Genomic DNA, 16,297 nt, shown 5'->3' with positions numbered 1-16,297 from the left:
TAGCTAGGGGTGAGGGTATGAGCGAGCGAGGGAGATGAAGACGAGGTAGGGAGAAGCGGAGTGTACCAGCCACCGGAGACGGTCGGGATGGACGAACGCGGCGCTCTCCGGTTGTGCGGCCGCCGGGCCAGTCTTTGGAAACGAAACAGGTCCGGCCCAAAAGTCCGAAGAAATAGGCCCCAAGAGCCCAAGAAAGCTCGAATTTGAGCTGAGGCGTGTGTTTCGTTTAGTAGGTCTGGGAGCTCTCAAGCATAACAGTTGCACTAGTTTCAACATCATCTATGCATGAATCAAAAAAAAAAAACCATCTATGCAAGTGAGGCAATCATTCTTTAGATGCCATATAACAGAGTTACATTATGATTCTGTTACTTCTTCGGATAAACCCACAGAACAAACGTACAAATGAAACTATGCATGCATCAGAAACAATATATATTTATTCATGGCATGTATTTAAGTTCTGAGAAAATTCAGAATAAGCCTGCAAGGAGTTTACAAAAATTCCGAGCAACTTCAGAACTTCTGATGAATTGTGCATGAGGACCAACAAGAGTGTTTACCGATTCACAACATCTATTCCACTCAGCGATTTCTGAACTATCAAGAGTGAAATAAGCCTATATGCAAGAAGTTTAACTATCCATCTCTACATCGGCCATGACATCTGAGAAGGTCAGTCACTTTTTCCGTGTTTTAGAAGGCTTCACGCGACGGCATTTGTGCATGCGTGACAACTTCCCTCCCAGTCGCGAGGTCCCGTGGACTCCTCTTGCATAGCCACGGTCAAGCGGGGGGCCCCATGAAAACGATGCCTTTCCTGCATTAATAATATTGCGCTGGTTCGCCTTGCAAACAAATTCAGTGGCGACTCTATGACAATGCATACCGTTCCCTCTCATAAATTTGTTTTTCTGACCCGCAGCAGTCACCTATTTCAACCCTTGGGCTGATCTCCATCTTCTCGAGTATGATGGAACTGCAAAGGATGTGAAGAGCCAACTCTACCTGATCTTTGTGACCAAAAAATCCGCTGATATGAACTGACTTGAGATGCGCGTGCTGGTGCCGAGGACGAATCCTTAGCTCACCGTCCTCTTTCCTATATGGTCGGCGTGGGCATTGCAACCACATCTAGTGAAAAAGGCCCAACATGTACATATAAGAAAATGGACATGATTAGTACACGTCATGACAGTATTGTTTGTGAAATAAATGACCATTGCCCCAACATTCAGTAGACACAGCACTCGTTTAAGAGCGGTAAAGAATACAACTCTAAATGTTTGTTAACTTTTTCCCTTTGCTACTGATAATATCATATAATCATATAATCAATGTACTAAAAGTTTTGGTGCTATGTAAGCATAAAAAGGTAGAACGACATATATGTTTAACTCAAAATCAAGTAAAACCTGCAAACCATAGCATATTCCTAGCGTTAACAATTTCCTAACAGGTGGCATCCGATCTGTTCATATGCAAGATATGTTTCCTGAAAGTTGCAGATAAACTTACAAGCAGCTCCAATTTTTCGATGAAAGGAGCAACCTCCAAGAGATAAGCATAGTCAAGGACATCAGCCTTTCTCTTTTTCTTGCCATACAGAACTAGTTCTAACTTCAAATGCCGAAGATGAGTAAATATGAAAGGATTTCCAGGTAAAATAATTCTCTGTAACACATAACAAACAAAGAGCAGAGAGATGGTATTCGATTTGGCCATAAAAATAATTAAACAACAATAGAACCATAGAGCACATATCACTAACCTTCCATTGTGCACAATGTAAGGTCAGAGTATTGAGACTTGGCAAAGTACTAGGGAATCCAGTGACCATGTAGTCAAGAATAGCATTACAGGGCATGAACTTAAAACATATATTTTTCAGCCTGGAAGTTGAACCAAATATAAATGGGGACATGGACCAGTGTACTCGAGTATTGTTGGACTACAATTCACCTCTATCACTCGATGCAAGGGGCATTTATCCACAACCAAATGCTTAAGCTGATTCAAAGGATGAGGCATCCATAAACTAGTAATCATTCTATAGTAGGAAACCTCAAAAAACTCGAGATGATTGCATTTCGTTAGCATATACTGAACATATTTATCAGTGATACTCACATCCACTAAGGTAAGATTCCTAAGGTTTAGAAATCCATTGAAATCAGCAGGTAGTTGAAGAGACAAAGAAGTGAGTTCTAGACACTGCAAGTATGAAACGTTGTCAGCACTGAAAAGTTGTGAAGGTAAACTATATGGTTCTTCTCTGATGTTGTGTATACCACGTGACAATGATAACTTGAAACCACCATTTAAATCAATGATAAGTTCCTTTGTCTTTGATCTGATTGCAAAATTAATCCATCTATCAGGGCCTGTTTGGAACAAAGGAATAGAAAACAGAGGAATGGGAAAAAACGTAGGAATATGATAAAGGTATAGTGCGAAAACAGAGGATTGCAAAACTACAAGAATAGTTAAAAAGAGGTGTTTGGAACATAGGAATTTCAATCACATGAACTAGAGAATATGTATAAGATAAGAAACATGTTATTGCTTAATACTAGATTGATTAACTTCATTTTTAGCACATTTGACTTTAAATGACCGGCTCACAACTAACTTTCTATATTTTACTGTATTTTTTACTTGAAAGTACTATGTCTTTACCTCTTCATGGTTCTTCATCCGGTCGTTCCTCTCCTCTAGTCATCCTCGTCTCCTAGCTTTGTTTCCTTGCTCCCTCTCTCCTCTCGGTTAAAGCCATGGTGAGTGACTTAACTAGCTAGAGACGGCTCCTGGGTTGTTGCCTATTTGGAGATGAGCACGGATCGGAAGGCTACGGCTGACGTTGGTGGCCGGTTTCCATTGCTCGGCCACGCTGTTCTCTCCTACAGTCTCACCCTCTCTCTCTCTCTTCACCACGTGCTTGCCTCGGCCATCAGCAAAAACTTTGGTTTGTGGTGGATGTTTCTATTCCTGTGTTTTGTGTAGGAAAGGAAATTTTTCCTCTGGAACGGGATGCCCAATTCCTTCAATCCAAACATGCTATGACGTAAGCAAAATGGAGGAAGAGCAATCCTTTGAAAATCCTGTGAAAAAACTCCATTCCAAACAGGCCCTCAATATGATTTGCATAACCTATGCTTGACTTCCATGTGCTCGATCTCCACACCACTATGGTGACCCAAGACTGTATCAACTCTCGTAATAAATTCCTCATCATTGATGAATCCATAACCAAAGGAGGTCTTAGAATAATGTTTCCTCAATGTAGCCGAATCAAAAGTTAGGTTGGTGTGGCCTCGCCAAACATATTTCCACTCTCTTGATAAGACACTTGTTCGTACGGCATCATTTATTGGCAACTGCGACAAGATCTGTGATAAAATATCCTAGAGCAAAAAAAATACATGTTCCATATTATAGATCTGCGAAAACACACTATCATACACTTCATTTCTTTATGACCTCACATACTCTAGGGAGATTGCTAAGCGAAACTTTAGGTACAGTTCTTCTTTTGGCAATTGTTCCATGGAAGCGTTGTTCTGAATTCTTCTTCATGATTCTGTTATGGCTATACTTAACCCTTTTCAACAACGAGCATTCATCTGACTGTTGAACTACATACAATTAACATTATAAAATAAGGCACTGCAAAGAATAATTCTATAGTACATATGGGGTCAAGATAACCACTCACGTGAGTATTCTAAATCTAATACAGATGGTGTCAAGATAACCACTCTCGTGAGTGTTCTAAATCTAATACAGATGGTGTCAAGATAACCACTCACGTTTGAATTCTAAATCTAATACATTTGATAGGGTAAAAAAAATATTAGTGTCATTTATGTGTCATTTGTGATTTTTCATAAAATTCAACTCTGCAAAATGAAGAAAGATAACGATGTTCGGAATATGTTTTCTCTAAGCAAAATAAGACACCTCTGTCTAATTAATTACCCATTGATGCAGGACCAAAACAAAGATGTGGGTAAAGTACATTCATATATAGTTGATATATCAACATAAGGAAAGAGAGAATGTTATATCTCTAGAAAGGTTGGTGAATGTTATAGATATGAAAAATAAAAAAGAACTTGGCCCTGTGTTCTGTGTACGCTAAAATGCTCAGGGACATGAGAATGAGAGTACACATATACAGCTCATAATTTTTGCAAAAGGCTAGAAGTTAGTAGGCAACAAGTAGCCAAATAGCTTGAGTTTGGGAACTCGATTTGGCACAGCAGACAGGGAAGAGAAGGGGATGTCGAATACCTGGAGGTCTCTCTTCGCCGGCGAAGAGGTCGGTGAAGGCCTCCATCGGCACCCATAGGGCGGCGGCGGTAGCCCGCCCAGTCGTCGCAGACAGGGAGAGCGCACGCGGTGTTGAGGTGACGGATGCGGCGGGCCGACGGCGGTAGCCCAACATGGTTTATTCGGTCCAGGCGGAGCGCACCCGGAGGGGGCTGAGGCTGGTGGCGGTGGCGGTGGCGTACTGGCGGAGTCGTCGTGGGCTCGCGGCTGGAGTGCCGTGTGCGCGGGAGGCGGGAGGCGGGAGCCGGGGTTGGATGGATGCTTCCGTAGTGTAAATTGTCCTTAAAAATCAGTTTAGCCTGAATATACATATCTGTATCCCTATTTGATTTATTTATAAGAGTACTCTTTATTTAAATATAAATATTAAAAGAATATACCGTATCCATTTTTGAATATTATTCTATATCCGATTTCACATCCGTATTGAAAAAAATATAAAATATCCGATCCGTATAAATACAAATTATTTTAAAACCATTTAGGTCTTATAATTATGACTAATTAACTGTGTTAATAAAAATAGATTTTTAACATAACAGATGATATGTATCATTGTTTAAATGTTATTTATGACTAATTCATATTAATATATATAAATCTTAAATTTAGTTAATTTTAACAAGGATAATCATATTAATTAGTATTTTATTTTATTTATATACTTCTTTGTTTTTATTTATTTAGATTGATAATTAATATATATTAAGTATAGTTTCTTATATTTTATATATTTAATTATCAAAATGTTGATTAGTATATTTTTTTGGTAGTTGTCTTTTAGCCACGGTGTTATATAGCAATGTTTTAAATCTCTTCATCCAAAATGATTATATTATGAAATTATCGATAAGTAAAATAGATATATGTTATCTTCGGAGTCAAGTAGATATCCGAATTCGAGATATCCTATTGCATTAGTATCCGACAATATTCACATATGTATTGATTTTGAATTAAAATGTGGTAAATAGTGGCATCCAAATCCATATATGTCCGAATCCATCAGGAGCGAAAACATGCATTAAGGCCTTGTTTAGTTCTAATTCTTTTTTGAAAAAACGATACTGCAACACTTTCGTTTTTATTTAACAAATATTGTCTAATCATGAAGTAATTAGGCTTAAAAAATTTATCTCGCGATTTACAGACAAATTATGTAATTAGTTTTTATTTTTATCTATATTTAATGCTCTATGGATGCGCTGCAAGATTAAATATGACAGAAAATTTTAAAAAGTTTTAGATTTTTGGGCTGAACTCAACAAAGCCCAAGAGTCCGATAGGCAGGGCGCGTAACAAGCACTTGCCCACGCCGAGTTCGCTCTCAACCTCTCTCCTTATGGCACCATAAACTAGTTACTAGCTAAGACATTTTTTATACTATATTGAACCTTAGCACTTACTATAGGTTATTTATAACATCTATAAGCCTAGCTTAGGCCTTGTTTAGTTTTCAAGAATTTTTAAGATTTTTCGTCATATCAAATCTTGCGTCACATGCATGAAGTATTAAATTTAGACAAAAACAAAAACTAATTACACAATTTACCTCTAATTTGCGAGATGAATTTTTTGAGCCTAGTTAGTCTGTGATTGGACAATATTTGTCAAATAAAAACAAAAGTGCTATATATTACCCAAAATCTAATAATTTTGCCAACTAAACAAGACCTTAGGTAGATTAGACCAACTCACTACGATTGAATGGCTTAGGGCTTCGCCAATGTCAGTGTTTGAGTAGTAGTCTCAAAGGTCATGTAGGATCAGATAAAAAAGTAAGTACTCTAAACTTGTCATAGTGATTTGCAGAAACTAAATATGCTTGGGGAGAAAGAAGGCGGTCTATATGAAAAAAAGAAGAGGATAAGAAATAAAGATAAGGTATGATAAAATAAATAAGTTTTTTTTACAAAGCACAAGTAGTGATAGTTTGTACTGTGTGAGTAGTAGTCTCAATATTTCTTAGTTTATATGGCTTATTTTATTTGTACTAGAACCACTAAGGCATGATAAGTCATGGCAGAAAGTACTGTTGGTTGATTTATTGTAAGAGAAAAAACATTGCTAAATGGTTGATAGATACGGCTGATAAGCCCAAACGAACAAGGTGGTCCTTCCGAAAAAAAAAGAGTGTTAGATGGTGTCCTTTAGGAGCTTAGGGCTAAGCATGATGTCAACACGATTTGGGTTGCACGCATCAAGAGGAAAACGAGTCCAACCTCCAACAGGGTGCTTTGCCACGAAGCAAAAGCAGTTTCCTCCCCATCCCCACACAAATAGAGAGCCCCCGTCCCTTCCCAGTTTTCCAGCGAAGCACAGCGCCGCGCAATCATCCTCTCTCGGCTTCGTGGCTCGTGGGTAACTCAAACTCCACCAGCGGTGCGTGGACGCGTCCTATTCTTCTTCCCTCCCCACCTTTCCCCAACCTCTCCTGTCTCCTGCAAATCCGATCTCCCCGCGATCATGCGCAACTACGCCGCCGCCCAGCCCTCTCCTCCCGCCTCCTCTACCGCCACGTACGGCTCCTCCGCCGCCTACGTCGCTCCCGCCGCCATGTACGGCTCAGGCGCCGCCTACGTCGCGCCCGCCTCTTCCGCCCCCGTCGGCGGATACACCTACCCGGCGCCCGCCTCCTCCGGTGGCAGCAGCGCCGGGTACGCCAAGATCCCAACCTACCCGGCGCCCCCGTCGGCGTACCCTAACCCCAAACCTGCCCCGACGCAAGTCTCCACCACCCACGCCGGGGCGGTCCAGGACCCCACGGCGCCGCCGTCGCCGCTGGTCAAGGCCGGCGAGCTCGTCACGCGCCTCCGGGAGCAGGGGCAGGCGCTCATCGCGGCGCGCCGGCCCTGGGCCGAGGTCTTCCGCGCGCCGGCCTTCTCCAAGCCGCCCTCGCTCGGGGAGGCGCTCGCCCGGATGCGCCGCAACACCGCCTACTTCCGCGCCAACTACGCGCTGGCCGTGCTCGCCGTCGTGGCGGCCTCGCTGCTCTGGCACCCCGGCACGCTCTTCGTGCTCCTCTTCCTCTGCGCCGCCTGGTTCTTCCTCTACTTCGCGCGCCCCGCGCAGGGGGGCCAGCCGCTCAGGGTCCTCGGGATGGAGTTCGACGACGGCACCGTGCTCGCCGCGCTCTGCGGGGTCACCGTCATCGCCATGCTCTTCACCAGCGTTGGCTGGAACGTCGTTGGCTCCGTCATGATTGGGGGCGCGCTGGTCAGCGCGCACGCCGCGCTCAGGACCACCGACGACCTCTTCCTCACGGAGCAGGAGGCCGCCGGGGACGGCCTGGTGGCAGCTGGCATGAGCGCCGCCGGACCCATCTTGCCCACATATGTCCGCATTGGTTGATTCGTGCAGCCGGGTGGGTGTGGTATTCATCAAATCATGGTTTGCAGTCTTTATGCAGTTCAGCAATCTCGATGTTATTGCTTGCAGATAGTAGCAAATTTTCCTTGTAATTACCATCACGATGTCTAATATTGGTTGTGGGTGTGTTAAGCTTTTCTATATTTGTGGTGAAACAAGTGCAATGATCATGTGAAATCATTGCTGGATTCCGATGGTGTTTGGAATGATGATGTTCGAATCTGTTATATCTCAGAATGACAACAGCGATTTTGCCCGCACATTCTATTTTTGATGCTTCAAGCTCAATTCTCTCTGTGAATTTCAATAACTTTGAGTGGTGTATAATGTACATCCTGTAGAATATATCATCATGTATCTGACTTGCCATAGATCCATCCTCTACAATCCTGCAGTGCATGTTTATTCTCGTTTATGTGCACGTCCATCAATCACCTTTGACCTTCACTGTATCTCTATTATATCGATATATGAAACTGTATCTGTTGGTAAAGTGACAGCAGATAATATATCATCAGTTTGGTGACATTTTTCTGTGACAGTTATCTATTTCTGAACAGCAAATAGCCGCCAAATCTCCGTGTTCCTTGTGCATAATCCAGAGGCAGAAATGTGCAGTCACGGTTGGATTTCATTTTCACGGTGGGATTTTATTTTCAAATGCTATTCACTTTTTGTCAATGTGCAGATCTTTCTATAGTCTCTATTGCCTGAATGCTTTGATATGTCGATCTCTAGTAGCAACTCTTTTGTCCTGGTTTTGCTGAATTTCTATATATGTATCCTGTGGTTTGCTGGGCCATATGTTGGGCTGCTGGTCAGAGCACTGCTGTGCAGCCATTCTACAGAATTTTGCTCTCACAAGGAGATGTAGCGGCAGCCGTGACAGAGCTGCCTATGAAACAACTACTGCCAGGACGATAAGCTGTATTGCACGTATTCAGCAATTCGTCTGTGATTTTTCTCAGCTGCGGTGGCACGTTGCAGTTTGCAGTTTGCAGTTCGCAGCCGCAACTGCCACTGCAGTGCAGTTGAGCGCGCACCCATGGTTTCTCATTGGAGTCAACGAAAATAAGCTTCAGCCTGTGGCTCAAAGTAATGTTCGCTTTGTTAAGCTCAAGTGAACAGACTATTTCTCAGAAAAGTCATGACTAAAGGTATTTTTCGCTGATTTATTATGAAAAAAATAATATTGCTGAATGACTAACAAATTCGATAAATAAACTCAAACTAACAAGCTCTTACCATGCTTCTAGGGTAAGGGAGTATAGTCGTATTTGATCCGGTCAGCTAATTCTTGCTGCTAACAGAAGGAAACTAGCTAATAGATTTTTACTAGCCGGATTATTAATTAGCAAACCTAACAGCTAAGTTCCATCAGGTCATCTAGCAAATGATAATTAATACTATTTAGCTAATAAGATCTCACTAATATTTTTTTTCATTAGTACATCTCAATTTGAACTATTAGCTGGGTTATTAACTGAGGTGTTTAAATTCACTAGAGCTAATTTTGGTAGCTAATGTACGGTTGTGGGATCCGGGCCTACTGTAAGCATCAAGTGACGTTTCAACAAGAGATGGCCAAAGTCACCTTCGCGGCGTCGGCTTTGCTTCGCTCTCGCTTTCTTGGAAGCCCAGCTGCTCGTCACCGTCGGTCAGGCGTCAGCAACGGCAGCCCAGGGCTCCAGGCATGACGCCAGGCGTGGAGCTCAGCTAGAAGCGTTTCTGCTGCATGCACAGCTCCAGCTTCACAGCCGCGCCGTATGGCTGTGAACTGTGTGCGCCAGCTTGCTGTGCAGCAGCCAGCAGGCTATGATTTGCCGCTGCCGTAGAGACAGTTACCGTTCAAAGGGGCAGGACCAGGAGACCACGACGAGGCAGAAACAGCCAGAACCGGCCGGGCAGCCACCAGCAGCCCTCAGACATCACCCTTTCTTGTAGGACCGGTAACAGCCGGAGCCGCCCGGCCACGGCCAGCCACCAGAAAGCCACAGACACCACCTGTGCTGCCTGGCACGGCAATGGGCAAGCGAAGAATCACGGCGCAACAACACGAGATCGATTTCACCCTAACTTTTTCCGTCAGAAATGTCGTTAGAGTAAGTAAACACGGTTGTTCAAGGTGCTTAATATAACATCATTTACCACGGACGACTGCTGGTAGACTAACTTCTTTCCTCTCTCTTTACAAAAGTCTAAGAAATGAACACGATCCAAAAGAAGGTCTAAGAAATGAGTAAAAAAAACTGTAGTGGTAATTTCTTTCTTCTGTTTTATCCTAAACGGGCCGAGCAGTGCAGTTCAAGGCTCCACGGCGGTGCATGCAGTCACCCTTGCAGACCGCTTCAGGAGGGGCCTGGAGGCACGGCGACGGTGCTGGGCACCGAATTAGGGTGCTGGCGGCGGCGGTAGCCCAGCACCATGACGAACTCGTTGGCTGGCGTGCCCACCAACGCCTCCACTGGCTCTGTCGGCTGTCTACGATGCCACAGTTCCATCAGACCATGCAGCGTGCTCGAGGGGCAGATGGGCTCGCCATGGCAGATGATCTCCACCTGCAGTTGGATTGGAGAGGAACAGGGATCAGATAAAATTAATGCATTGAGTCAATCAGAATTCCTATCATTGGCACCAGAATTAGAATTGTTAGTGACTTCTTTGCATGAACTCAAAGCAGCAGGGCAAAGAACAGAAAGACACTAAGGCGTTCAAGTATATGGATGTCATCAGTCCATGGTTACAAGAGCTTTTCTTTAGGAGATTTCCAACTGAAATGCACAATAGGTGCCAAAAGGGCTAATTTTCAGGGGACAGAAGAACACACTTCGCCATGCGAATCTTGTGGCTCTATCCATGGCAGGGCTACTCTGAAACTAACTGAATGTATTGCTACTGTGGTCTTCACATTTGAATGGTCGATGTCTAATTGTCTATGCCGATCGGGTAGTCTTAAGTCAATAAGCGGCCAGCTCAGTTTTTTTACTGTGATTAATAACAAAAATGGAAGTGTTGCAACATCTGAGTAAATCACCTCATTTTCATTAGCTAGATCCAGTTTCTTCATGATGTATCTCTGTACCGAGGAAATCTGCAAACCGCCATCTCTGAAACAACGACAAAAATTAAACCAAAGAAAGGAATAAATTCCCAGTGCAGAAAGCAAGTTGGAATGACCCAAATAAGTTCCTAAAACATTTACATCATGGTACGTTGAACAAAATACCAAAGCTCAAACTAATCAGGAGATGCCAGGATGGTAACATTACTACAGTCATGTAGTCTTGAGAAGAAATATTATTAGCATCACAGGTACGTTGAACTGCCTGGAGCAGCTTAATCAGGCAAAGAATTGGACAGCTCTAAACTATGAACAAGAGCTTCCGAAAGTGGCAAGAGCCAAAATAAATTACAGCACTAAATGGAACTCACTTGATTCTCATGTAAGTCTTTGATAACTGAGGCAGTTGTGGATCTTCTTTCCTGAAAACCAGTTAGCATTTTGACTTAAAACTCAGAAAATGACATAAGATTATCATCACAATCATTAGTTCACTATGAATACTGTTTTTTTAAAGAGTTTCCTCAGCTTTAAGAAAACAACAGTTCACTATGAATACTTACTGATTAGGCAAAGAAATTAATGAGAACCACACAGGAGTTGTTATTGGATCATGCAAATCGCTTGCAGAACCAAGCAATCCTTGGTACGAATCATCCTGTGTTGTAGTTTTATCTTTCAATGGTGAAGATTCTCGAGGACTGCGATCATTTTTCTCTTTAAGATTTGAGTTATTTGAATGTTCTCTCACACTTGTCCCAGGAATAACCACTTTGTTGTCTGCCTCTCCTTTCCTTGTAGGGAGTTCGTCTTTCTCTTTTATTTGCTCTTCATTGACGGCATGGATTTTAGGAGTTGACCTAGGTACTTTGTTGTCTGCCTCTCCTTTCCTTGTAGGGAGTTCACTCTCTTTCTCTTTTATTTGCTGTTCATTGACAGCATAGATTTTGGGAGTTGACCTAGGTACTTTTGAAGATTTACGGAGCTCATCCTTGTCAACTGTCTTGCCATTCTTTCTATTTTCGGAAGATGCCTTGCTTGAAACTTCTACATCTGTATTTCGCTGTTTTGCAGCATAATGATGTGTGAGAACAAGCCATTTAACAAGAGAATCCACAGAGAAATTTCACATGAAATAATGTAATGTTACAAACATCAGATGGTTTTCCATATTTACCTGTTTTTTGTTTGCTGGTGTTGCTGCCCTGGTCGACTGTTTTGCCAAAGTTTTCCTGGTCTTCTTTTGATCTTGATTTTCAGTTTTGTTTGCAGTTGTTACCACCTTGGTAGATTGTGATGCAGAGCTTTTCTCAGTCTTCTGATCTCGATTTTCAGATTTAATTGGTAATTTCATGGTTCCATTATTAACGGGAGAAGTTGCACGAGAAGATGCTGCCCTCCTTTTAGCTTTGGTTCTCTTTCCAGTCAAACTAGTCCGCTTTACTACGCTTGGAGTGTCAACCACCAAGGACGAAAGGGACCTCTGTTTTCTCTTTGCTGGCAATATTGTTACAGCCTTTGGAGCATCAACATTTATCTTTTTAATTGGGAATACCTTATTCCTAATATCTTGAAGGTTGTGGTCAGGCCTTCAAACAAGGAAATGATCACAGTTAGGTAGCCTCAATTCATAGTTGATCAGTCGATGCACTAGAAATAAATAAGAAGTTGCAATACTATGGCCCAAAATTCTGTTTACATAATTAAAAAAACGGGTACTTGAGGCAAAAAAAAAAATATTCAGAAAAGAACTACAGTACAAAACGTAGGCAGTGAGCACGAGAGAAGCGGGTTTCTCCAACTTTTGTCAAATTAAAAAACATGATCCGTAAAGGTGTATTACAAGCTTATGTCCTCCCTAAAGTGAGGATCATAAGAAATGATTTTCAATCAGATATGATATGTCAACAATAGATCATGTCATAACCAAACTAGTAATAGGACGCGGACTAAAGGCTGCTTCAATAAATGCTATATACGAATATGTGACTGTAGAAGGAAAGTGCATGTTTATACTCCAAGTACTTTAAGCGTTAAACCTAAAAACCCAAGCTATATTTTTGACAGAGATTGTTTGTCTGAAATTCTGAATTGCAGATATCCTGGGCCATATGGGTTTGATCCATTATGATAATCTCTGTAATCCTTTCTCTGCACTTTGACCATCCCTTGATCTTGGCGCCATTACTGGCGAGTTTCTCAGAGAAGTTTTCAAGATACACGGTTTTATTATTCATTAGCAATAGCATGATGTATAGACTTCACATCATACTAATGCTTCATCTTCATGGTTGCACTTGTACAAAAAAAAATTGAACGCAGAAGGCATTGCCAGAACGTGGTAAGGAGAAAGTAGAAACTATGTTTTACAGAAGAAACTCAACAGTTAGAACAACCGATTCACCTGAGTTTCTCTTCAGGATCGCAGCCAAGATCAATGTCGCATACTGGGCAGCAGTCAACTTCCTCATCATTTATTTTCTCCATAATGCACTCCCGACAAACTGTCAAAGACAATAGGAGAAATTCTAATAAGACAAGGAAGCCAGATTCAGAAAGAGGTTAAAACAACTGATAATGGTAACAACACGTGTAAATATTTACAATATTTGGCACACAAACTCTGCAAGCTCCTGCCCAGTGAAGTGTTTCCTTTGGTCTCTGGTTTCTACAAGGATATGTGCTGCACTATGCTGCGTGGTTGACATCTATAATACACTTATGGCGCAGCAGCACTGCATGACTTGATATTCAACGAAACCAAGAAATATTTTAGCGATCGAGAATGCTGCAGAACTACAACTAATTTCCTTATACAAGTCCCAACTCCCTCAGCAAATAACTACTCCTAGAAGGCAGTACACACTACACAGTCACAGAACCCAACTGAATACCAGTTCCCATTCTATCAATAAGCAATTAAGCATGAGGACTCCAGCTAATCGGAGACCACATTTCTTTCTGATCAGAAGCAGGCTACAATGGTACCCTTCTTAAACTTCCCGACCATTACCGAACTCACAGGAAGCTACTAGAATGCCTCGATGCATGACACCCATACATTCTGCAACAAATGCCAGCGCTTTACAGCCTTTTCCCGTAGCACTAAAAGCTCCGCGGTCCGCAAGCGTTCATGCACCGAAAGTTGTTCAGGAATCGCGGATGGGAGACAGAGCCACGAGGATGTGTAGCACCGGCGGTCACCGCCGAGAGGGTCTGCTGCTCAGGGCCAAGATAACTTGCGGCACGCGTCCCAGCAGCTGTTCCGAGTTAAGAGTGCGAATAGCCTGAAGCGGCGTTGATGAAACCTGGGAGCCGCCTGAGCGCTGCTGCTTCGCAGCATTGCCAACTCGGCAGACGGGGCAGAGCAAGAACCGAGCACACTGGAACGAGACAAGGGCCGGAACATGGCGGCGCCGAGAAACCGAGCGCGCGCGTGCCGTAGACGGGAGCGCGGGGCCGTCCCGGGTAGCTCCCGCGGCAGCTGGCGCGTAGCTCGGCGTCGACAAAGCAGACGCGGTTCAGGAGAAAGCCCGCGCCTTTTGGACCTCGTGCAGATCAAGAGGCGCTAAGGGACACCTTGGGATCGTCAAGAGCAAGCAGAGAAAACACTAGAGATGCACGGCGACGTGGGAATGAAGACCCATGCCCGGGTGCACCGGTCACGAAACCCCGACCCCCGCTGAGCTCCTAGTCTCCAACAGTAACGCCGGCCACGGGGAAGCAAACGCGAACGCCCGGCGCGAGGTGGCCACGACGGGGGCAACCCCACGCATGGCGCGACGAAAGCCACGACCACAATCGACGCGAAAGGCAGAGCGTTCGCCACCCTCCTGGAATCAAAGAACTCGCATCGGACACCATCCCGATCGCCGGGGGCATCCGAACGAGAGAACAGGAAGAAGAATCCGACACCAAAACGAAGTACGCAAACGCGAGGAGACGAGCGCCAACGCAGGGGCGGCGGCGCGCGCGGGGAAACCGTGCCCGCCTCCGGCACGGGCGCGGGCAGAGACAGGCGCGGATAGAGAGCTCGAACGAACGAACAGGACATAGACAGGCAGGGAGGGAGGGTGAGAGAGAAGACGCGACTCACATGTGTGGAGGCACAGGGTTATGGCGGTGGCCGCCCTGAGAAGTCCCCGGCAGAGCGGGCACGTCATGCACGCGGCGAGCGCCTCCCGCCGCACGCGGGCCAACCCCCTCGCGGTCCCCATCCCCTAGGCTCCTCCTCGGCGGCCGCCGAGCAGCAGCTCCTCTCTCCCTCTTCCTCCTCCGGTCCCGTGGGATGCACACGGGTTCTCGGCGGCGTCGGAGCCTCAGCCTCAGGAAGACGCAGCGCGGGGCGGCGTATCTGAGGGCATTCCACGGATGTGCGGCGGCGTCGGTGGCTTCTGCTGCGGAACCGGACAGCGGCGGCGGCGGCGGCGCGGAGCTCCGGCGAGTCGCCGGGTGGGAGAGGAGAAGGGGCTGAGTAGTCTTGTGTCTGTTTTATATCGCCGTATTGGTGGTGCGTATAAATAGAGGGGAAGCGGGGGATTTCGTGTGGGCGTCGCCGGGTTCGCGTAGCGGCGCAGCCCCCGGGGGCCAGGAGAATTTCTAGCTCCGCTGGACGTCGTGTACGCCCACGTAGGCGCCACGTAGGAAGACGTATTGCGAGTTTTTTTTTCTCTATATCTATGTATATTAGAGAAATGCTTTCACTCACCGCTAAACAAATCGACGAAAGAAAGAATTTTCCAGCTGACTTGCTAGCACACTCAACATTGTTGAAACTCTTTGTACTAGTAACTATAAGAAAATTGTTGTAAAAAAACAATAAGATAATTGGTATTCTCTTTCTCGCTAAATAACTGTCATTTTTGCTTCTTAAGAAATAACTTTGACTAATATATATAAAAATATTAATATTTATGGTATAAAATAATATCATTAGATAGGTCGTTGAATTTATTTTTATAATAAATTTGTTTAGAGGTATAAATATTGTATGTATTTTGTATAAAATCCAATTAAATTTACAATGTGGAAATAAAAAATGACAATTACAGCATCCCCAACCGTTTTGCAAATAAGCTTTGCATTCATGTATTTGCAAAAAAGTCTTAAAAACACTTATCCAACGGTTTGGCATTTAGACTTTGCAATTTTGTTAACTTGGCAAAAAGAGATGAAGGATTGGCATATATGACAAACCTATTCACACTTGGCATTGGGAAATTGCCGCGAAGTGATTAATATCAAACCATTGGAGATTGCCTCTTTTCACCTTTGCCATATTTTTTTGATACTTGGCAAACTCCCTCATTTGCCAAACCAATTATGCAAAACGGTTGGAGATGCTCTTAGGGATGTAAAGAGATAGAATGTATAAAACGACTATAGGTTCCGTGACATGATCGAGTAGATAGATAGATTATTCAACGTCCTGTACGTAGCTTTCGCTCAACTTGCTCACAAAAACGCCAATTTCAGGTGACATTGATGCTAGTCCTTTTTCTTTTGGACATCTCCAGCAATCAAGTCCATGGCAAT

The 16,297-nt window shown here is 43.9% G+C and overlaps 2 protein-coding genes across 2 annotated transcripts; one reads left to right on the top strand and one right to left on the bottom strand.

The window, feature by feature from the left end:
* On the top strand, positions 6,605-7,983 carry LOC8085962 (PRA1 family protein B6). The gene has a single exon (XM_002466434.2). It carries the CDS (start codon positions 6,799-6,801, stop codon positions 7,681-7,683), a length of 885 nt encoding a protein of 294 aa, XP_002466479.1. The 5' UTR covers positions 6,605-6,798; the 3' UTR covers positions 7,684-7,983.
* LOC8060488 (E3 ubiquitin protein ligase DRIP2) lies at positions 9,767-15,245 on the bottom strand. The gene is made up of 7 exons (XM_021457986.1): positions 14,859-15,245; positions 13,167-13,266; positions 11,940-12,351; positions 11,326-11,825; positions 11,134-11,184; positions 10,736-10,808; positions 9,767-10,259 (listed from the first exon to the last, which is right to left on the bottom strand). Exons 1-7 carry the CDS (start codon positions 14,977-14,979, stop codon positions 10,050-10,052), a joined length of 1,467 nt encoding a protein of 488 aa, XP_021313661.1. The 5' UTR covers positions 14,980-15,245; the 3' UTR covers positions 9,767-10,049.

This window comes from Sorghum bicolor, chromosome 1, assembly GCF_000003195.3.
Source record: "Sorghum bicolor cultivar BTx623 chromosome 1, Sorghum_bicolor_NCBIv3, whole genome shotgun sequence".
NCBI classification, from domain to species: domain Eukaryota; kingdom Viridiplantae; phylum Streptophyta; class Magnoliopsida; order Poales; family Poaceae; genus Sorghum; species Sorghum bicolor.
The sequence above is the reverse complement of the archived record's forward strand: the minus strand, read 5'-3'. Positions and strand labels throughout refer to the sequence as shown.